The 23,676-nt window shown below is 43.2% G+C and overlaps 1 protein-coding gene and 1 pseudogene across 1 annotated transcript in view; one reads left to right on the forward strand and one right to left on the reverse strand.

The window, feature by feature from the left end:
• The window catches only part of CACNA1D (calcium voltage-gated channel subunit alpha1 D), a 305,670-nt gene that overhangs the window by 245,477 nt on the left and 36,517 nt on the right, over positions 1-23,676 (forward strand). The window contains exons 31-38 of the mRNA XM_051978907.1: positions 7,673-7,723; positions 8,112-8,240; positions 9,321-9,386; positions 17,650-17,741; positions 18,512-18,671; positions 19,274-19,401; positions 19,527-19,623; positions 21,435-21,537. Of these exons, the coding sequence (XP_051834867.1) occupies positions 7,673-7,723; positions 8,112-8,240; positions 9,321-9,386; positions 17,650-17,741; positions 18,512-18,671; positions 19,274-19,401; positions 19,527-19,623; positions 21,435-21,537 (826 nt within the window). The remainder of the gene's footprint in view (positions 1-7,672; positions 7,724-8,111; positions 8,241-9,320; positions 9,387-17,649; positions 17,742-18,511; positions 18,672-19,273; positions 19,402-19,526; positions 19,624-21,434; positions 21,538-23,676) is intronic.
• Positions 9,540-13,664, reverse strand: LOC127551016 (coiled-coil domain-containing protein 90B, mitochondrial-like; annotated as a pseudogene).

Consider the following 23,676-nt stretch of genomic DNA (forward strand, 5'->3'; position numbering starts at 1 on the left):
GTGCTTCTTCCCTCTTGGTCTGCCTCCCTCTGTGCTCCCCCCCCCCAATTCTCATCATCTGGACAAGTCACAGGTAGCGGCTGACCCGGCCCACGCCGCCCCAGGAGGCCGCCCCGCCTCGGCGGGGGGCCCCGCTCCGTCGCTCCTCACCAACCCTTTCTCTCTAGGCGTCTTCTCCTCTTGGGGCTCTTGCTTGAGCCTCCCGGTTTTGAAGAGTGACATCTTTGCAATCCTCAGGCCTTCTAGCCTCTGATAGGAAAGGTGGGACGGCTGCTCCTTTCCTGAGTTCTGAAGAGAGACCTCACCTAGTGCGGCCCCACTGGGCCTCGGGTGTCTCCCCCGCTCTTGTCAGGGGAGCGGGGAGGCTCGCCGAGTCCATCCCGCCAGCCCAGGTTGCTCTCTCCTAACACTGTCCTTCTCTTCTTTTTTGTCCCCTCTGTGCTTTCTCTTTCCGGGGCCCTCCTGATCGCTTGCTCTAACAGCACTATTTCACTGATGCATGGAACACTTTTGATGCCTTAATTGTTGTTGGTAGCGTTGTTGATATCGCTATTACGGAAGTGAATGTAAGTAGCAAACTTTGCACCTTCTCCAGTAAATGCTGTCATGTTTACACCCTTGTAAACATGGCCCAGGAACTCCTGCCCGTGTTAGGCAGTGACTTGGGAAGCAGAACGATTTAGCACGCTTAAAAATCTCCCCCAAATGCGCAAGACAAAAACCAATTTGGAAATTTTTTAAAATGTATTTTAATGGAGGACCTGGCAGCATTTTCCCAAAGACTGGGTATGACCTTTTTATTTGAGAATTGAACTCCACCATTAATTAGCCACGTAGCCGGAATAAGTAATCACATATCTCAGGAACTCAAATTTTCCATTTGCTAGAGGAAGACGCTAAGAATACTTGCCCCCACTACTTCCCAAAGTCGCCGTAAAGATATGGTTGTCACCCTGCCTGAGTCCACACTAGTCTAAGCCACGGTATTCTTGTCAGCACGCAAAGGCAGGAGGCAAAGGAAAGTGTAGTTTATGTTTTGTTTTTTAACCACCCCCAGGGGGGGTGAAGGAGAGGATTGTTAGCCTCCCCTAGAAACTCCCTCCCACCATCCTCTTCAGGGGCGAGGCTCTTGGGTCTCGTTCCAGTGAGTCCAGATAGATGGATGCCCGAGGAGCCAGGGTCAAGAGACCTCAGGGATGATTCCGTCCGGTGCCAGACTTTCTCAGTGGCCACAAACATTGATCAGAACCCCGTGGGCAGCTTGGAACATTGTATTTCTAGTTACTTGGAGCATTATCTGAAACATTCTGGGAGTGATTCTGGGGGTCCCTTTGTGCAAGGAAGCCTTTCTTACTTCTCCTTGGCCCCCTGCTTGGGGCATGAGTCTCCATTCTCTGTCTGCTGCTCTTTGGGGCAAGGTGGTTCTGCATAGGACCCCCTATAGGGGATGTAGAGCAGACATGGGGCCCTTCTTGTGGCCCCTCTGCCCAAGATCAGGGCGGTGCTGCAGCTGGGCACAAGGGAAAGGGAAGCCATCTCAGGTTAAGAAGGCCAGTGTCCTCATCTGGGTCCCAATGCCAAGCTGCTGGGCAACCCCACTCAAGCCTCTCGCCACCCTTAAAATTTAGTTTCTTCATCTATCAAAAGGAATCATTCCTACCTAGCTTACAGGCTTGGGTGATGACAAAATGGGAAAACTGTCTGAGAAAGCATCCTGAAGTCAGTCAAACTGCTGTCAAGAGAAGAGATCCTATAGTTGTTTCTAACCGTGTCACAGCGGGAGAAGTTCTGTGTGAAATCCCAGCAACCCAGGGGCAGGATCTTCTCATGGGGCTTTTCAGGGGTTTGATTGTGTCCGGGTGATGGGCATGTCAAAAAGCCCAGAGTCACCGCGAAGGCTTGGTCCCCAGCATCCCCCTGGGACCAGGGCTAGGCACTGGATGCCCATCAGTTGCTGAGAGTTGCGGCTCCTCAGCTTCCACTTGGCCTGTATGTGAGCCCCATCTTCCCTGCAGGATATGAGTGAGGTTCCAGAGGACCAAGCCTTCCTGCAGGTTCTTGCCACTCAGCCTCTGTAGGTCGAAGTTGGCTCCTTCCCACCTCAGCTCTCTGGCAGCAGGCGTCAGATGTTTGTCTGCTCTAGAGAAGAAGGGGATCTTTCCCAAGTGCTTAAAGCTCCCAATCGGCATTCTCTTGTCTCTTACTTGTTCCACTGATATTTTTACACCATCTTCTTGTTGTTCCACCCTATTAAGCCCGAGTGCACCATCTTTGCAGGGGACTCCCGTCTTTTGAGCCGCATCCTTGGCAGGAGGCATTCGGCTGGTCCCAGAGCTGAAGTTAGGGACGCACAGTCTGACCGGCTGAACGGCCAGCACCCGGTCCAAGGGGGTGACAGGGCTGAGGATGTGCCCATTTCCCAGAGTCCCCCGAGCCTTGGATGCAGTGCGAGGGGAATAAGCATTGCCTTTGTCCCCCGGGTGCCATGTTGTCTCCCCAATAACAGGAGGCAGGGGGCTAACCCATCAGCATGCTCCTAGTTTGACACTTGAGGAGACACCCCCCCCTCCCCGGCCAGGGCCATACTCCAGCCTGACTCTGGATGGGAACGCCATCCACTATGGGGCCAGAAGAGGGGTGAAGTTACATATTCCCCATGTCAGGGGGAGGTGAGGATGAGGATGAGGGTGTTTTATACCAACATCACAAAACTGCTGTGGTTTAGCCAAAGGGAACTTTTCTGTGTTGGCCTCTCTAAGCCTCATCCTGTCTGAATGTGAGCCATCTCTTTGTCATCCAGTCCGGTCTGATGGGGGCTCACAAGGCTCATCCTTTTCACGAGTTTCTTGGGTCTCTCCCTTTGTTCACAAAGGAGTCAAATTCTGTGCTCTAATGCTCTAAGCAAGAGATCTTTCACCTGATCTCTGGAGAGCTTTTACAGAGTCAGAATGTGGAAAAAAAATGTACAACTTTATTTAAATGTAATTTCTCTTGTCATCCTCTGCATTTAAAAGCATTGTCTTGTCAAAGGGATATCTGAGACAAAAAGAATAAAAAGGGTAATGGCCCTTTTTAAATGTTCCGTCTCGTTTTCCCAGAAGCAGATTGTTCATTTTCCCTTGGCAGCCTGTCATGTAGGTCAGAGTTTCACAGTTAACTTGGAAGAGACCTGAGAGACCTCAAGTCCAGCCCCCTTATTTACAGGTATAGTTACCCAGAGAGGGTCACAGCTAGTAAGTGTCCGAAGCAGGATTCACCTTCGGGTCACTGATCTGTTGGGAGACCTCCAACACAGTCCTCTGATTCTTGTCTCCCACAATCTGGGAGAAAGGCTAGAGCTCTGGCTGAAAGGAAGGAAGCCCACCTTGAATTCAAGGCCATCCTCCTGCAGGTCTTATCAGCTTGACCTCAGGCAAATCAAGTGACCTCCCAGGAACTCAGGCCACTTGTTCAGAGTGTCAGTCATAGAGGAGTTTGTTGACAGTCATGACTGGCAGGGGTTTCCTTTGAAGAGTGAAGCCTCAGTGAAAGGACACCTTTTATTCATTTATCAACCATTCATTGCGATTCACTCATTCTATAATTTCCCTGACTTCGGTTGACATTCCTTTTCTGTTGCCTAATTGATTTTCATGTTCATTTTTATTTTTAGAAAATTGTAGAGGCAAGTATATGTAAGCCTTTATCTGTTGACGTTATTGTCAAACCATCCTCACTACTAAAGGCCACGTCCTCCGGCTAATTCACGTTTGGTTTCACAGAGTTGCACAGGACATCCCAAAGATCGACTGTGGTCATCTAAATTGTTTTCCTTGGTTTCAGGTACAGTCCCCGAGAGGGTATCTTTTGGGCCAGCCACAGCTGGTTCTGTGATTGGCCAAAAGGACCTGTGAGGATTAATAAGCTCTTTCCTGCTTTCCCAAAGATAGATTATTGTTGGGAAATGAAAAACTTGCATTTATATTTTTTTGCTTAAAACACTTTGGATGGCCCTCTCTGAAGCTCCCCTGCATGCTCACCTGGTTTTCTCCCCCTCCTCTCCAAGTTTTCCACCTGGCTTCATTCACAATTTAATGGTTTTTAAATTCACATTTTCAACACATTTGCTTAAAAGCTTCTAAAATGTCAGATATGCGGAGCTCAGTTGATTGAGGGAACCTCATTGACAAAGACAAAACCTAGAACCAAGATGTGATGCTATCTGTCATCAAAATGCTCACAATGTCTGCCTCAGACTTTATTTCCTGTTGAGAGTTTCAGGTTTATTGTCATATCATCCAGATTACAAAAGGCAGCTGTAATCTTAACTCTCGATGACATCATTGAGTTTAATCTCCTGAAGAATTGAATGCGGTCCATTAGGCTGGGTCCTTTCAGGCCAGCCAGAGGGATTTTCGGCAGGTATCCAGCCATCAAAACTGCCGAAGTGTCTCATGACAGAGCTCAGGGGGCTGACCCAGAAAGCAAAGGGAGACTGCAGGATCCTGGTCACTAGGGATCTGGATAGCTTTCTCTGGCTTTAGCCCTATTGGGGAGCTAACCTCTTACAGTCTTTGACTTGGGGCTCCCATCTCTGTGAGATAAATTTGGAAGCAAAATTACCACTCCCTCCATTAAGACCGCAAGATGAGGACTACTCTCTTCTCCCCCCCCCCAAAAGCAGCTGGATAACTGAAGTGATCCATCAGAGAATCTTTTGCATTCATCCTGTTAGAGTCGGACAGAGGGGAGAAGACAAAGAGCAGCAGTAGCCTGAGCCCTCTGACCCTGCCCTGTAGCCTAAGAAGGACCTCAGAAGGATGCCCTTTGACCTTGCCCTGTAGCCTAAGAAGGCCCTCAGAAGGATGCCCTCTGACCTTGCCCTGTAGCCTAAGAAGGACCTCAGAAGGATGCCCTTTACCTTGCCCTGTAGCCTAAGAAGGACCTCAGAAGGATGTCCTCTGACCTTGCCCTGTAGCCTAAGAAGGACCTCAGAAGGATGCCCTCTGACCCTGCCCTGTAGCCTAAGAAGGACCTCAGAAGGATGCCCTTCCTCTTAGGATCTGCTGGCTTCGCCCAGATGAGTGGGCAGTCTAAGAGATGCCCTGGTGATACCGATTGGCTCTAAAAGCTACACCCTTTGGAAGCTGCCAAAAGCCACCAGTTAGCCAGTGCTTCATTACTACACTGCAGCCATATCTCCTTATTTCAAAGCCACCTGAGCCAGGGCAAAAGACATGGAGGCGAGTGATTCTCTTTCTGGGACCTCTGGGATATTGAGTTGAGTCCCAAATTCTCACCCACCCAACTCACGTAGAACAGAATATCCTGTCAGAGAAACTGCCCCTCCTCGCAGGCGTCCATCTCCAGCCACCCTGACTGGCCACACCCTCTGAATAGCCCTTCCTGAATGGCGCCCAGTGAAAACCATGATGGGCTCCCTGAGAATCACCTGATCACCTGCCCCTCTCCCTTTTCAACCAAGAACATTTGCATTTGAGAAAAAAAAAAAACTTTTACAGATAATTTTGGCATCTTAAATGTTTCTGCTGATTTCTAAACTAAAACTTTCCCAGTTGCATGAGCCAGTGAAGCTGTCCCTCACCACTCAGCATTGTGGGGCAGTGGACAGACAGCATCCTTCTTTGGAGGTACAGAGCTTGGGTTTACATCTCAGTGCCTGTGACTCTTTGGGCCTCCATTTTAGTTAATTGTAATATGAGAGGGTAGGGCTTGAGGACTTTTCTAAGGTATCTTCTAGCCCATGAATCCTGTGAAACCCTGTTAGTGAGCCCACTGACCTGTTGGAAAGGAATGGTAGCTGTATTGGGAAGCTTTGGGTCACTGCCTTCTCCTGATGAATTTTGGGCTGGCTTTGCTCTCAAGGTTTCTCATTCCCTCTTTGGACCTATTATATCTTGCTTTCATTTCAAAAAACCCAATGGATGGCATTGTCTTCAATTCACAGGCCACTGGTTTCTTGTCTTTCAGAGGGTTCATTTGAAAAGAGGGTAATAGTTCCCTAGTCTTCTTGACTAACTCCCTTGATTTCATATGAAAATCAGTTTTCAAAGGGTCCGACTGAAGACGGGTCAGGAGGGAGGCAAGAGAAGCTGCCTGGGCATAGGAGGGAGAGCTGAGAAAAATGTCTCCTCAGATATCTGTGAACAGACTAGAGGGGTGGAGAGATTTAGGAGATCAGCATCTCAGCCTTCCTGGAGCATTGAACAGAGATAGGTAGTCATCCGTTTCCCTTTTACTCGTCTAGATCCATGCATCCCAGACGAGCTGCCATGTGGACATGACCAAGAAGACTGGAGAACTTTGGGAAGATGGCAATGCTCTGTTCCTAGTCCCAAGATGAGTTTTAGGTTAGGGAAGTGTGACCCATTAAAAGATAGTCTGCTGAAGAGGGAAAGTATGAGAAACACCATGAGCTTCACCGACACAGCTCGTTTACAGGGACTACTTCTAAACCTCTGTTTTCATCTGATTTAGAGCCCTCTTGTTTTGGGGCTCTCCAATGATGCTTTTAAATTTATTTTTTTCTGCACTTATTGTTCTTCGATTCCCCTTCTGTTTTCTTTTCTGTCTTTTCTCTTGTTAGGTATTTTCTATTGTATTTTCTTTGGGGAAGAATCCCTTAAAGTTAGAGATGACTTTTATTTTCTACACTTCCCTTCAATGATGTCCTCAAGATCCCCATCTTCCCCTCATTCTCCTCTACCTTTTGGGAGAATTTTGAAATGCTGCTCCTTCTCAGGTGCCAAACAATGCCACACACACAAAAAAAACAATCCTCACCAGCCTCCTAAGAGAATCCTCTCCCTTCTTTTCCTCTTCCCACTTATTCACCCTTTTTTAATCTTTTCCTATGAAATTTTCCTTCTAGACTTTTGCAGGTTCTATTTTGGTGATACTTATACTGGTGGAGAAAAAAAGAGGTCCTCATAACCTTATTCATAAGAAGTTTAAATGTCCAAGTTAAAACTTTATATTACATAAGTTACATTATGAATTTGCCTAGCAAATTCAAAGTTCATAGTGCAAAAAAAATAAGCAAAAAGCCTCTTGCTTCCTGCCTGTGATTCTTATGTGATGAAATGATGGTGAAGTGGATTCTTATATGGCAAAGCATCCCATGAATGATTTCAAAACTCCAAATTGGCAAATGAATTTGAGGCACCCATAAGGGCAAATACAAGGCATGGAGCCACACTGCTTGCCTGAGGGTCAGGCTCCAATCCAATGGATATGGGGCCATGGAGGCAGATAACAGGCTGCTCATATTGTATTTCATCAGGTCCTGTTCCTCAGGCAGAAAGCTAATGCAGCATCCCTCATTGAGGATGATTCAAAACCCTTGTTTATTCCCTTTTCAAAATAAGGAAAGGAACAGCATCAAAGAAAGACCAAAACTGGACTTGAAATGGTTGCCTTTATGGAAGAACCAGGGTCTTGAATCTTTACTTGAATTTTCCAGGGAGATGTTGTTCTTCGGGCCGACCTTCAGACAGGTTCAGAGTAGGTGAAGGGCGCTGACCACTACAGGTGGCGCGGCTCTCTCCAGGCCCGTTTAGGGAGGTCGCTGCTAGCATGCTATCCCGAGAAGTGTACACGTCAATGTCCTCCTGACTTTCTGCTCACGACGCCTGTTCATTAATGTTGTTCATCTTTATTTGATTTCTTAAAGCCAACTGACAATGAGAGTAGCCCCGTCCCTGTCCCAACCGCTGCTCCTGGGGTAAGACAAGTGACCGACCCCCGGTGGCTTTGCCTCTTTCAGTTATTCTTCTGGTCATGTCTAGTTTTCCACTGGTGTTCTCTGTCTTTGCCATGATCGTCCGCCTAGAATGGTCATTATCAGTGTGCAGTGTCCCGAGCTCCCTCCAACGAGGACGTGCATGTGGTGTGTGTGTGGTGGCCGCGCGGCGGCCTGTCTTGTCAGCATGGACCTTCTCCTTCCATACCATGGTTTTTCGAGACGACAAGGCCTTAGATACACATCTCCACTTCTTACCTCTGCCACTTTCACATCTGTTGCTGTTTTGTTGTTGTTGTTTTTTTTTTTTCTGAAAGTATTGCATGTTCTCCTTCTTATTGTGTTTGACCACTCCGTGATCACCCTGCAGAACTCGGAAGAGAGCAATAGAATTTCCATCACCTTTTTCCGTCTTTTCCGAGTGATGAGGCTGGTGAAGCTTCTCAGCAGAGGGGAAGGAATCCGGACGCTGCTGTGGACTTTTATCAAATCTTTTCAGGTGAGAAGTACCTCAGTTTGACTTGGAGTCTTCCTATCGTGGGAGCCAGAGAGTCACACGTTCCTTTGAGCTTCTTTTTGGTGAAATTGTCATAGGGAAACCCGGCCCAGAGTGTGTGCATTTGAACAACCTTCTGTTTCTACCCAGGGATTCAATCCATGATTGTTGATTTGAATACTCTACATTATCTTTAATGAGTAAATACTCATAGGATAATAGAAATTAACCATGGGAAAGAAACCAAATGCTTTTGGCTGATCTGCTGATACCCTGGGCTTTCCTACATAGGATTTCAATTAGAAAATGTTTTTTTTGTTTAATTGCATTGCAAATAAAGTGGCTATTTGCCGTGTCCAAGAGCTGCTCTGAAATTTCATGGGATTAAAAGCACAGAGGCATGGAGTGATGGATTGGCAAGATCCTGGCTAGAACATAAACACTCCCCACTGTGGCAGATAGTCTGCAATCCAGTATGATGTAGAACCTGCTCTATTGTTCACTACAAATAGTGGAAGGGCATAGTTCTCCCATTGTTTAGTCTATAATATGATGTCTTAACACTGAGCCCTCAGAATGGGTCCCTAAGCTCCAGTGGAAGAGTTTTTTATTCAAATTTGAAAAAAAAAAAAAAGGACATGTAGAGAGTACCCTTGCCCACCTGTTGGCCACTGTGAGATTGCGTAATCTAAAATGTTTTCGTTTTAGAAGAAAACCTTTCAAATGTTTTTGTTTTAGAAGTGTCTGGTTATCATGTTTGATAGTCCCTGTGTCTAGCCAAAGCAAGGCATTGCAGTGGTGGATCTATAATTCAGGGAGTGCTTGTTTTCCCTCTTTACTGTCCTGTGGGCACATTCCCACTGCTGATTAAACAGGAGAAGATGTAGAGCAGTGAGCAGGAATTGCAAACAGAGCAAATGTAGGTTCACTGGAAAGGAAAACGGCTCAAGCTGTCTAAAAGTGGATTGGGAGAGCATGGATTCTCCTGAGCAGCACTGAATAGCATTCAGAGATTTCCATTCTCTTTGGAGATTGGTGATTCAGCACCCCCAGCGACTAACTGACATTCTTCTCTTGTTTTAGGCTCTCCCATATGTTGCCCTTCTCATAGCTATGTTGTTCTTCATCTATGCTGTCATCGGGATGCAGGTAAGTCATTCCAGACCCCCTTTTCCTCCATGGCTTTCCAAATGTAGAGATCATGGAAATACTTGTGCCTCCCATGAGCCTCTACTGACAAGATCGACTCTTTTCTTCTTTTCTTTGTTAGAGCATGTCCAGCAGGAGCACAAAGGGCAAAGCTTAGGTTGGCCTTGTGATGTTGGTGGTCAAATCCTAAGATGCAAATCAGAATGATCTGAATTATCCAGATCAAAATCCTGCCCCTGCCACTAGCTGTATGACATATTCTCTAAAGTTCAGTTTCCTTGACTATAAAACAGGGCTACTGCTATTCAGGAGAATCCATGCCCTCCCAATCCTGCTCTCCCAATCCACTTTTAGATAGATTGAGTGTTTTCCTTTCCAATGAACCCACATTTTCCCTATTTGTAATTCCTGTTTACTGGAAAGAACTCAAGGCCCTCTTATGCATGTGAGACCTTCTGAATGAGGGGTCTGTGCTCTTTGAAGTTAGGCACACAATTCAGTTAGGGTGAAGCTTCTTTTAAAAGTGGCTTTGACAGACTTCTCCCATCAACTCTTTTTTAAAACTATTTTCAATTTCTGGCACTCTCCCTCTCTCCACACCTTCCTTCCCTCACTGATAAGGCAAGAAATATGATACTTATAATACATATAAGTCATGCAAAACACCTTTTTACTTTAGTCATATTGTAGGGAGAAAAGGTAAGGAAAGGAAAGTTTAAAAAGTGCCCTTCAATCACCTCTCAGAGTTTCTCAGTTCTCTCTCTAGAAATGAAAGCATTTTTTATCATAGAGCCTTTAGAATTGTCTTGGATTGTCTTGATATGAGTAGCTGAGTCATTCACAGTTGACCATCATTACAACTTTGCTCCTACTATGAACATTGTTATTCTAGTTCTGCTCATTTCACTCTACACCTATTCATATAACTCTTTTTAGACTTTTCTGAAACCATCTTGCTTGTAATTTCCCATAGCACAATAATAGCATTCTATCTCAAACACAGGCTACAATTTATTCAGTCCTTTTCCAATTGATGATCAATTCCTCAGTTTCAAATTCTTTGCCAGCACAAAAAAGAGCTACTATTTTGTACATATAAGTCCCTTTTCCCTTTTCTTTGCTCTCTTTGGGATGCAGACCTTGAGTAGTATTGTTGGCTCAAATAGTATGCACAGTTTTATAGCACTTTGGGGATAGTTACTGTTTTTTATGACAAGTGGACCAGTTGACAGTTCCACCAACAGTGTCCCAATTTTCTCATATTCCCTCCAGCTTTTATCATTGTCATGACAGTCAGTCTGATAGATGTGAGGTGGAATTTCTGAATTTTTTAATTTGTATTTTTCTAATCAGTTGTTATTTAGAGCCTTTTTTCACATAACTATTTGATAGCTTTGGTTTCTTCTTCTGAAAACTCTGATCATATCTTTTGGTCTTTTTATCAGTTGGGGAATGGTTCTTATTTTTATAGATTTGGCTTAGTTTTCTATATATTTAAGAAATGGGCTTGCTATTAGAGAAACTTGCTACAAAATCTCATACTTTTCTGGTTTTTTCTTCTAATTTTGGTTGCATTAATTTTGTTTATACAAAAACTTTTTAATTTCAGGTAATCAACATTATCTGTTTTACTCCTCATTATCATCTTTATTTCTTGTTTACTCATAAACTCGTCCCTTATCCATAGATCTAACAAATACCTTTTCCCACATTTTTCTAATTTACTTATGTCATCCTTTATATCTAAGTCATTAATACATTTTTACTGTATTGTGGTATACAGTGTGAGATGTTAGTCTGTGCCAACTTTCTACCAAATTCTTTTCTAGTTTTCTCAGCATTTTTGTCAAATGATGAGATCTTTTAGTTTATCAGATATGAGATTACTTTGGCCATTTACTATGGTGCATTATATACCTAATCTATTTTATTAGTGCTCCACTCTATTTCTTAACCAATACAATATTTTTTGATGATTACTGCTTTATGCTGCTATCCTTTACTTATTTTTTTTTCATTGGTTCCCTTGATATTTTTGACCAATTTCTCCAAATAAATTTTGTTATTTTTTTCTAGCTCTATAAAATAATGCTTTGGTAGTTTTGATTGGTATGGCATTGAATATGTAAATTAATTTAGTAAGAACTGTCATTTTTTATTATATTGACTAGACCTATTTATAAGTAATAAATATTTCTCCCATTGTTTAAATCTTGCTTTTATTTCTGTGAAAAGTGTTTTGTGATTGTGTTCATATACTTGGCAAGTAGACTTCCAAATATTTTATATTGTCTGTAAGTGGTTTTAAATAGAATTTCCTTTTTTTTTTTTAACCTCTTTCTGCTAGGGTTTGGGTTTTTTTTTTTTGTTAGTATGTAGAAATGCTGATGATTTCTGTACATTTATTTTATAGCTGGCAACTTTACTAAAGTTTGTTTATTGTTTCACAAACGTTGTGGTTATCTTGAGTTACATCTTTGCAAAAAGTGATCTTTTTTTGTTTCACTGTTGCCTATTTTTATAAATTCAATGTCTTTTTCTTATCTTATTTATTTCTTTTTCTTGTCTTATTGATAGCATTTTTAGTACAGTACTGAATGGTGATCATAGTTATCCTTGCTTTACCTCTCGTTTTACTAAGAAAACCTTTAGTTTATTCCCATTTTAGTTAATATTATAGATAACACTTGCTCTTGGTTTTAAAAAAAGCTTCATTTATTCCTGTGCTTTCTAATATTTCTAAAATAATGAATGTTGTATTTTGTCAGGGTTTTTTGCATCTATTGACTTTGTTGTTTTTGTTATTGATATGGTCTATTGTCCCTCTAAGTTTCCTGTTATTGAACCAGCCATGCATTTCTGCATAAATCTAACCTGGTCACAATGTATAATTTTTGTGATACATTGCTGTAATATCCTCACAATATTTTATTTAAAACTTTTTCATTAATATTCATTAGTCTAGAGTTTTTTCTGTTTTTGTTCTGTTTAGTTATCAAAAACATAATTTTTGTCATAGAAGTAAGTTGGTAAGACTCCTTTTTTTACTTGCTTTCTTTTAAAATAGTTTGCATAATTAACTGTTGGAAGTAACTGTTCATTAACTGTTCTTTAAATGTTTGGTAGAATTCATTTATAACTATTTCTGGTCCTGTGCCCTTTTTTAGGGAGCTCTTTTATGATTTGTTCAATTTTCTTTTCTTTTTTAAGTTATAATAATTTTATATATAAATATGAAAATAATAATTTTCTTACTACTTAGTAAACAAACGAAAACAAAAACTCTATAAATAAAATCATGGCATCATGAAAAATGAATAAAGATACACTGAGTACTTGTCTGGGGAGTAGTTTACCTACATGAAACCAAAACTAAGCAGTTCAAGATAAATCCTTGCCCAAGATACAATAAGCAAACTATGTTTCCAATTCTATAAACTACCTGCAAGGACAAACTATTAAAAAAAAAACCTTTCCACCATACTTTAATTAAGTTCTCAATGACAGCTTTTTGGCATCAGGGAATAGAGGCAAATGGATTTATTCAGGAGCTGAGTAAGGCCAAAATGACTCTGTACAAAAGCAAAGATTTTCAAAATGTACCAAAAAGAGGCCTTGCTCCTGTTGAAAAGTTGCCATTTTTTTTTTCCAGAAATAATAAAATCCTAGTTCTATTGCCAGGCAAGTAAAAAGAGATACTGCAAGATAATGAATTGTCTTACATTCGACTCCATCAGTGTTTTTAGTGAAGCAATTTCAATGTCAATTTTATTACTAGTCTGTGAAATAACATTTTTGATATGGATATCTCTTTTGTTAAATTCAATAGTTGCTTCCATAAGTTTGCTTTCTTGATCTGTAAACAGATCTGTCCCTCTGTTCCTCTTTAGATTTATTTGCAGTTTATTATTTGCTCTGCTTCAAATAGTTTCAAGTAATAGTTGTTTAATTTGGTCTAATTTAATTTTCATTTTCTAGGTATAAAAGGGAGCATTGAACATTAGTATTAATCAAAAGACCATCTTCCATTTAATAAAAACCATAGAAATTCTTATTATCTGCTCTCAGATTTGCAAATTCACTTTTCTCTACAATGACCATCTTTCCGGATTGAGTCCAAATGTGCCATTAATTTCTGGATAGTAATTTCCTGTCGAGCTTGAGTGAACATCTCCTTATAGATTGCGTCTACGCTGGTGTTTGACAGAAATATTAATGATAACACAATAGTTTCTGCTTGTGCTTTATTAAATCCATGATTTCCCAAGTCCTGAACCAGTGAATGGGTATCAAAATTTTATCCTTGCCTTTTTAACTCCAATCAAAGCATAATAGATACTACCCTGAACCCCTTATTTTAACTCTGTGTCTTTCTGGGTCAAGAAGGTTTCTTATATACAACATATTTTTGAATTCTGATTTCTAATCCATTCTATCATTTTCCTTTTTAGTGGATGAAGTTATCTCATTTACACTGACAGTTATGTTGTTGTGTATTTCTATTATCCTCCTTTTTTAACTCTATCCATTTTTCAAAAGAATATTTTATTTTTGACTGCTACCTCCCTTAGTCTGCCTTCTCCCTTTTCATATCCTCCCCTTTCTTTTTAGCCCATTCCCTTTCTACTTCTCTGTTGAGTGAGATAGATTTCTATATTCAACTCTGTGCATGTGTATATATTTTTCCATCTTTGAACCAGTTCAGATGAGAGTGAGATTCAAGCATTGTGTGTTCTCCCATTTCTCCCTCCAGTATAAAAACTTTTCTTATGCACTTCTTTTACGTGAGATTATTTTTCCCATTCTTACTCTCCTTTCCACCTTTTGCCAGTTCATCTCTCTTTCTTATCTCTCCATGTCTTGGAGATCATAAATAATGCACTCTTATGTTCTCTGTCTCTGTAGAATCCTTCTAACTGCCCTAATAATAATAAAGTTCTTAGGTGTTCCACATATCTTCTTTTATGTAACCTTTTAGAGTTCCTTATGATTTCTCACTAATTTTTACCTTTTTGTACTTCTCTTGAGTCTTAACTTAAATGTCAGATTTTCTATTCATTTCTGTTCTTTTAATCAGGAATGCTTGGAAGTCCTCTATTTTATTAAATATACATTTCCCCCTATAGAATACTACTCAGTTTTGCTTAGTAGATTATTTTTGTAATCCTAGCTCCTTTGCTTTCTGGAAGATCCTATTCTAAGTCTTCTGCTAATTTAATGTAGAAATGCTAAACCTTGTGTGATCCTGACTGTGGCTTCATGTTATTTGAATTAATTTTTTGTTTCTTGCAATAGATATGAGAGCTCTAGAATTTGGCTATATTCTTGGGAGTTTTCATTTTGAGATGTCTTTCTAGAGGATCAGTGGATCCTTTCAATCTCTACTTTGCCCTCTACTACTACATCATCTGGGCAGTGTTTCTTTATAATTTCTTAAAATTTGGTGGCAAGGGTCTTGTATTTTTTTTATCATAGCTTTCCAGTAGTCTCATCATTCTCAAATTATCTCTCTTTAATCTATTTTCCAACTCAGTTGTTTTTCCATGAGATTTTTGAAATTTTAATTTTTTTTCATTCTTTGATTTTGTATTATTGTATCTTGATTGATGTCTCATGGAAGCATTAGCTTCCATTTGATCAGTTCTAATTTTTAAAGGATTATTTTCTCCAGTGAGCTTTTACCTTTTTCACTACTTAGCCAATTATGATTTTTTAGGAGATACTTTCTTCAGTGAAATTTTATTTACAATTTTGTCGATTCTTATTTTTTAAAAATTTGTTTTTTTCAGAATCTTGTGCCTTTCTTAAACAAAGATGTTAATTTTCTTTTTATAATTTTATGAAATTGTTTTGCTTCCATTTCTTTTCCTAGTTTTTTCTCTACTCTGATTTGATTTTTAAAAATCATTTTTGTTGCTTTTTACAAAATCTCTTTAACTCTTTTAGGAATTCTTGTTGGCTTGTGTTCAACCTACATTTTCTTTGAGATTTTGTTTGCAGATGTCTTCAGACTATTGTGTTCTTCTGATTTTGTATTAAGCTTACCTGTCACAAAAGTAGTTTTTTTTTAACATGTTCTTTTTTGTTGTTTGCTCACTTTTCCAACTTATTCTTGATTTTGGACTTCATGTTGGGTTCTGCCTACTTCTGGGAATGGGAAGAGTCTTTATCCCAAACTTCAGGCTTTTATGTCCTGCTGCTTTCATAGTTAGTCCTGAGGACCTGTAAGTTTTTTATATTTCTGAAATGCTATGATCTAGGGAATGATCATTGACTTCCAGGTCTCCTGCCTTTACCCAAATATGGTTCTTGCTCCCTCACAACCAACCCCAAGCTTTCCTCTCCATGGCCATAAACTGCAACGCAGAACTGGGAAATGGGTGGTGGAGCTTCCAGATGGTGCCGGTCCTGTGCCCAATGGTAACACAGGAGTCCAAAAACAATTCTTTCTGACTCGGCATTCAGTTCCCTTGCCATTTGACACTGAGTTTTCCTGCTTATTGCTGCTACGGCCACTACCAAGGGTCACAGCTGTCCTCAGTTCCACCATTGCACTTCTCTCAGCCATCTCCATGTCTGCTGAACTTCTTAGCTGACTGAGGTTGGGAAAAGGACTCATTAAGATATATTGTTGGTTAGGCCACTTAGGATTCAATTTAATGTGCTTTTTCAAGTTGTGTAAGGGAACATTGAGTGAGGTTGGCAAAAACATTCCCTCTGCTGTGCCATCTTGGCTCTACCCTTCCCTCGTGGCCGTTAGGCATAAACCCTCATTAGATCATCCCGTTATAACATGAACATGGCAGAAACAGAGGGACTCTCAGAACAGGGGGAGCAATGGGAATCATTCATTCCTCTGCAATGTAGAAAGACACTTGGAAAATTATTTGAGGGAAAAGAGTCTTTTTTTTAATTTAAATTTTATTTTATTTAATAATAACTTTGTATTGACAGAATCCATGCCAGGATAATTTTTTTACAACATTATCCCTTGCACTCGCTTATGTTTCGTTTTTTCCCCTCCCTCCCTCCACCCCCCCCAAGATGGCAAGCAGTCCTATATATGTTAAATATGTTGCAGTATATCCTAGATACAATACATATTTGCAGAAACGAACAGTTCTCCCGCTGCACTGGGAGAATTGGATTCAGAAGGTAAAAATAACTCGGGAAGAAAATCAAAAATGCAAATACTTCACATTAATTTCCCAGTGTTCCTTCTTTGGGTGTAGCTGTTTCTGTCCATCATTTATCCATTGAAATTCAGTTAAGTCTCTTTGTCATAGAAATCCACTTGAGGGAAAAGAGTCTTAAAAAGAATTGCTCTAAGGTCGTGGTCTGGGTTCTGCTATCATCATTGACAAGAGGCAGTAAGACAAATGGGTGTTAGGGTCTATTATAATACAATTTTGACATTCAGAAAAAGGAGGTCTGCATGTATCCACATTAGGTGGGAAGGTAGGAAAATCTATTCCAAATTGAATAGGCTCTCATAATGGTGACGTGTGTTCAGCTTAATGAGCACCTCTCTTTTCTTTGCTTTAGTTGCTTTAATACTGTTTTGTAATGGATGTCTTTTTTTATTGCATTTGTTTTACTGATAAATTCTTCTCTCTCCCTCCTCAATCCTCCTCTAATAACACAGATGTAAAATGAAAAGAAACAAGTCAGCAAAACTAGTCACCTCTAAGTGCCTCTGACAGTGCATGGAGCATTCCACACAGAGTTCCCCATATCTGCAAGGAAGCAGCTAGTTTTTCAGTTCTTCTCTGAGCCTTAGCTTGGTCATCCTACTTTCTCAGCATTCTGTCTCATTTTTTTCCTTTCCATTTATATATATATATATTTAATCATGTGCCTATGATTTTCCTAATTCTATTCACTTCACTTTGAATCAAAGGGTTTTCTATGTTTCTCTGAATTATTTACTTTCATTATGTTTTACTATACAGTATGTTTAGCCCTTTCCCACCTTCCACCAAGGTGATGCTATTGATATCTTGGGCTTTGTGGGACCTTCTTTTTCTACCTTTGACCTGGGATCTGTGCCTCTTTGTCAGAGAATGGGCATGAGGTAGGAAGGAGGGACAGGTCCCCAAGGGCACTCAGACAGACATGGGTAGCCCTCCTTGGAGGCTTTTATTCCCAAAGGGATGCTTTTGACTGAAGAAGCCGGAACCCTTGAAGTCTTGTTGACATAAACTACTGCTCCTCCTGTGTTCAAAGAACATTCAGCATCTTTTTTACTCGTTTTTGTTTTCAGATGTTTGGGAAAGTGGCCATGAAAGATAACAACCAGATCAATAGAAACAACAACTTCCAGACATTTCCGCAAGCTGTGTTACTCTTGTTCAGGTAACTGGCCCTCTTCGGGCTCCGCCTCGAAGGGCCCATTTCTTGTGACTGTGGCAGTTTCTGCAGTGGGAGGTTGTCCAAAATCCAAGCGATGATTCCCTTCCCACTGTTCCTTTTGCCGTTTGTGTGTCTGCGGTTGTATTTCCAGCTCTTCCTTGGGCTGTGGAAATCAGTGTCATGGTGAGAGAACATGTGATGTTGGGAAGCTCATGGAGGAATGGCAGGAGAATCTTCCTTTCAGCACTTAGCAGCTTGGGGCCAGGAGGAATGAGGGTTCTCATGAACATCGCTCCCCTTGTTGTAAGAGAGAGATTATAGTCATTCTCTCCACCTCCGGGTCATTGGAAGGACCAAGTGGCTGAGCGTGTCCTAAAAGAGCTGACTCAAAGCTTGTATCTACCTTAGCAAACTCAGGAAGCCTGTGGGGTGTTACACTGGTTTGGGGGAGAAAGGAGGCAGGAGAAGGAATGTTGGTGCAATTTTGGAGAATGAATGACCCCAAGGCCTTGAGAAGCGCCCAAGGACAAATGTGCTAAATCCCAGTTGTCTTGTCCTTTAATCACCATAGGTAATCGGCATCTATTTGGCAAAATATGGAAGCAGTCAAACAGAGACTTGTTTTATTTTAAATCTATAATTTGGATCTGTTTTTAATTCAAACTGGTGTTCCCTAAAATCACTGGGTTGGATGACATATATGTTTACACAAATGCACATGTTTATTTATGTGAGCTTTTCTATAACCTTTCTTCCCTCTTTTCCCCTCAAAGGTGTGCCACTGGTGAGGCTTGGCAGGAAATCATGCTGGCGTGTCTCCCTGGGAAGCGCTGCGACCCGGAATCGGATTATAGTCCTGGGGAGGAATTCACATGTGGCAGCAATTTTGCCATTGTTTATTTCATCAGTTTTTATATGCTCTGTGCTTTTCTGGTAAGTCCTAAAAGCCTCATCATTGCTGGGCCACTGGTTTGGGGGCAGGAGGGTGTTTGAGCCCTTGGCCGTCGAGCTCATTATCAGAGCGGCCTCGGTTCCAGCTGCTCCCGGCCCCGCTACTGGCTGCCCCAGCTGCCCATGGGTCCTGCTCTGGCTGCGAGTGAGCAGGGTGCAAGTGGGGGAGGCTTCTCTCCTCCTACTCCCGGGCAGACTCATCCCATAACTGCCCTGGAAGGGCAGACTCTCAGGAGGACGGGGGGTCTCCGAGGGCTGCAGGGCAGCTGGGGCTGGTGGAACGTGCTGAGCCTGGACGGGCTGGGCTGTGTCCGCTTTATCTAAGTGAGCATCCTGGGCTGCCAGATCAAACTCCTTAGCTCCCCGCTTTCTCCCAGACCAGTTTAATAACCTAATTATCTCTTCTGCCCCCAGAATGATCAAAGGCCCTTCATCAGTACCGATTGGGGGGGTATCCAACTGACTCTTAAAACCTCCCTTTGTTAAACAGCTGTTTCCTTAAGACATTCCCAGGCCTCCTCCCGCTGCCCCAACTGAAGCCTCTTCCCTGGGATTCAATCCATTTTATTCCCCTCCATACCTAGATCATCAATCTGTTCGTGGCTGTCATCATGGACAACTTTGATTATCTGACTCGTGATTGGTCTATTTTGGGTCCGCATCATTTGGATGAATTCAAGAGAATATGGTCAGAATATGACCCAGAAGCAAAGTAAGTGGGGGAGTCTTTCTGCCCCGGGGACCACGTTCCTGGGTGGGGCCGCCCCGCAGTCCCTGCCGGCCAGGGCTCTCCCCGGAGGGTCGCCACGCTGCCCCCTCACGCTGCGTTTGTTTCAGAGGAAGAATTAAGCACCTCGACGTGGTGACTCTGCTGCGCCGGATCCAGCCGCCCCTGGGGTTTGGCAAACTGTGCCCACACAGAGTAGCCTGCAAGGTAGGTGTGACGCGTGGCATCCTCCCGCCGGTCAGGCAGTGAAAGCCCGCTGCCCCTCTCCTTCCGGAAGCGGGGGAGGCAGAGGAAGGAACCCGAGAAGGGGGGCGCTGGGCCGGAGGGAGGGCTTTCAGAGGAGACTGCTGGCACCGGGCACCACCTTATCCTCCTGCCAGCCTTCCCTTCTCCAGGGGAAGAAATGGAGATCCTGCTAGAGGCGGGAGAGCTTATTGGGCTAAATCCGTACAGACCCAAGGCCTCCCCTGCAGGACACATTCCCAAATATAAGCTGATTTTGTCATTGCGTTTGCCTCATCCTCAGAAAAATCTGCATACAGAAAACACTAGTTGACGCAGCCTCTAGTTCCTAGGGCTCTGACCTTGTCTATCATCAGAAAGGCACCGGGCGATTTCCCTTATAAAGGCTTCAGAGCAAAAGTGCGGGGCCACGTGTGCTGGGAGTGTATATGTAGCTTTAACGGGGCTCGGGATCTGGGGAAGAGGAGTCCGGAGCAGTGGAAGCCACGTGCTCCCATGGGGCCCTTAACGTGTCACCTGCTGTGCAGAGAGCGGGAGGCCAGTTACATGATAGTAACGCTGATGTCACACTCTGAGCAAAGCCCTTGAACTCGAGGCTTCCCGAGTGTAGCTCGGCCTTCTATCCGCTGTCAGCCCAGGAGGCTGGGACCTGTTTGGGGAAAATAAAGGGCACCTTTGATTTCAGTAGTGCCGGGGACTTCTGGGGAGAAAGCTCCTTTACCTGCCTCTCCACACCTTCCCATCAGAGAGCTGCCTTCAGCCCCAGACGCGTCTTTGGAAGGGCCCGGGGAGGAATTTGTTTTGTCCGATCAAGTCCGTATTTCTCACAAGAACGTTGTTTTTCATTGGGAGATAGGAAGAAGGGGAACAGAAAGAAAGGAAGGAGAGTCCTTAATGCATCTTTTTAAAAAAATACAGAAAGAATTGAGTGTGTGCCGCTGGGCCAGGCTGAAAGCTCCACAGTATCCTAACAGAGACCTAGCAGGTCAGGCGCAATCCTCTGTTGTGGAAGTGACCGTAATCCCCGGGCCGGTCACCTCCATCAGAGCTTGCTCACACACAGGCAGGCTGTGAAACTCGAGTCTCCTTGGACTGGTTCTCTAGCCACTAGGCAGCGCTGCCTCTCTAAATAAGAGAAAAGAAATGTGTCACAGAATAAAATCTGGACGAAATAAAGTATAAATCCAGCCCAAGGAAGGAAGCAGAGGGACCCAGGGAGAAGGGCTTTGGTGTTGGCTGGAGCCAAAGTTCATATCCTCTGTGATTGCCACCTCTGTGACATTGGGCACCTTATTCCTTTTCCTGGAGCATTCCCTGTTAAATGGGCATTCAAGGCCCTTAAATCTATGACCCTTTGACGTAGAGAAGAAATCATCAAAATTTGAGGAACTTCATCAGAAAAGGCTTCCAAGCAGACATAGTCTTGGATTCTACTTCCTGAAGGGACCATAGGACAAGGGAAGTCCTACCTGGCAATGTTGCCGCCTCCCAACTCCCATCAGGCAAACCCACGTCAAGAACGGTCCTCACAGTTTTGTAACGAGTTGGGTCTTTTAAAGGGGAGAAGAGTTGGACACTTTTCTAATAGGACTCCAGTTGGCAAGTCAGGTGAGGGGTCCATAGAATGGTGGCGGAGGGTCAGTCTCTGAGGACTCCCAAGCCTTCTAGGGCCCATACAGAGGAGTCAGGGACGTGTGAGTCTCTAAGACTCAGGCCATCGGCCAACTCTAGAGTGAAGTATTGCTTCTCTGAAGATGCTTGTCTTTTATTTACAGAGACTGGTTGCCATGAACATGCCTCTCAATAGTGATGGAACGGTCATGTTTAATGCCACGTTATTTGCCTTGGTTCGGACGGCTCTCAAAATCAAGACCGAAGGTAACAATTCTGCCAGGCTGATAAAAGTTGAATGGAAATGAAAAATGATGACCCAGATTGGGACCTCTTCCCCTAGAAGCCTTTCAAAAATGTTTTCTGTGCGAATGATCAAGACTAGAAGAGAAAGAAAGGGGAGGTTTTTAGCAATCTTTCCTTCCTCTACCTCCTCTCCTGCTTTTACCTCATTCTTCCTTCTCCTCCTCTTCTTCCTTATTTTCTTCCTTTTCCTCTTCCTCCTTTTCTCTGGGCATAGGAGAAGAGAATCACAGAATTTCAGAACTGGACCTCATGTCCCTGGCCTTCAGTGACCTTCTAATCCAACCTATATGTAGAAAAATGATTTCCTCTTCTCTCAGCACCCTTAATGAGGGCTAACCCTCTCTCTCCCGAGGCAGCCTGTATGCTTGTGGGTAGCTCCAATCATTAGGGAGTTTCTGCTCACATTGAGCATCAGTGTGCCTCCTTTCATCTTCCACACTTTCTTCCTGGTGATGCTCAGTCACCTTCCAGCTCCTGCTTCCCCAGCCAAGATGGACACATCTTAACTCCTGTCTTCGGGGACTCCCTTCAGATACTTGAAGACAGCTCTTTGGCACTGTCTAAGGCTTGTCTCATGTCCCTAAGGCATTCCTCCTTTAAAAATCCTCCCTGATCCTCACATGGGGGATATTGAAGACCCTTCATCAGTCTCATTGTCCCCTAATCACTCTCCAGCTTAAGAGATACCCCTATTTCTCACCAAGACCAATTTCTATAGGAACCCCAAATGTTACATCAGAAGGGGCCTCCAAGACCATAGGATCTGTGGGGAAATAGCTCTGGTGGCCTTTGTTTCCTAGTGCCAGTCATTTGGTTAACAACATTTATTAAGAATTTATCTCATTTCCAAGACTTGTGGTAAACTCTAAGGTTTCTTAGAAAGGAACATATTAGTCCCTTTCTCAAGGAACTTATTTATAATGGGCAACATCACATGTAAATCACAAGGGTTCTAACTATTCCTATAGTTCCAGAGTAGACTGTAGGTTGGGTAAGAGGGAAGACACCAGAAGCCTGGAGTAGGCAGTGGGGGTCAGGGAGAGACCACCTGCCAAAAGGGAGATCTAGGAGGAAGCCAGGGAATAGCTAGAGGAGGGAAGGATGGGGAGCATTCTAGATTTGGGGGACCAACGCCACTGCAAAGGCACAAGTAGGGAGAGGGAGGAGGCCAGGGAAGATGGATCGGGTACATGAAGACTGGAAATGTATGAAGGGACCCAGTTATGGAAGTGCTTAAAAGGCCAAGGGACATCTTGTTGGGTCCTAGAGATAACAGGAAAGCACTGGGGTCAGGAAGCAGTACAGTGATGTGGCTGGACTCTGGCTTTAGGAAAGTCCCCTTGGCCACTGAGCCTGAAGATGAGGAGGGCAGCTAGGAGGCCGCTGATCAGGTCGTTGGGCCTGAGTGAAGGGATGGGGCTGGATGACACACCACGGCCAAGACAAGAAGCAGGAAGGCTTCCAGCTCCTTCCCCTCCATGCAAAGCTTTTTAACATCTTTCCCAATTCTCTCTTGGCTCAGCCCATCTTCCAAGCATTCGGGGCCTTGCCCAACTTGCTTCCAGCTCGGGGATGGACTGTCTCCTTTCCCACCTCAATGCCATCTCTCAGGCAGTACTTGGGGCCTGGATGCCTCTTTGCTTTGCCCTCTCCTGTTTCACAAATGTGAAGTCTTCCAGGAAGAATCCTTTCCCAACTCCTTTCAGGCCCACAGAATTCTGGGTCTGATGACTCTAGAAGGCCCTTATTATAGATTACAAAGTCCACTTCCCCATGTTGGTATCTCGTCTCCATGATGGACTGCAAGTTCCTTGGGGAAAGGGACTCTGTCCTGTTAATCTTAGTGTTTCTGCTGCCAGTAGTTCTCTTAATAAACATGTTAGGTGTTGATTTAGAAAAAATATACTGCTTGGAGCAACTACAAGAGCCCATGAAAACCTCTGACGCCATCCTTGGCCAAAATCCTTATCCAGTCTTCTTACAAACATTACTTTTGGTGTTTTCTCCTTCACTGGGGCCTTCCAGCAAACGCTGACCCTTTGTCAGAGATGTCTTAGAAAGGATTCGTTTTCCACCTTGGGTTGGACAGGATGGCCTGTG

This window comes from Antechinus flavipes, chromosome 1 (genome assembly GCF_016432865.1).
Source record: "Antechinus flavipes isolate AdamAnt ecotype Samford, QLD, Australia chromosome 1, AdamAnt_v2, whole genome shotgun sequence".
NCBI classification, from domain to species: domain Eukaryota; kingdom Metazoa; phylum Chordata; class Mammalia; order Dasyuromorphia; family Dasyuridae; genus Antechinus; species Antechinus flavipes.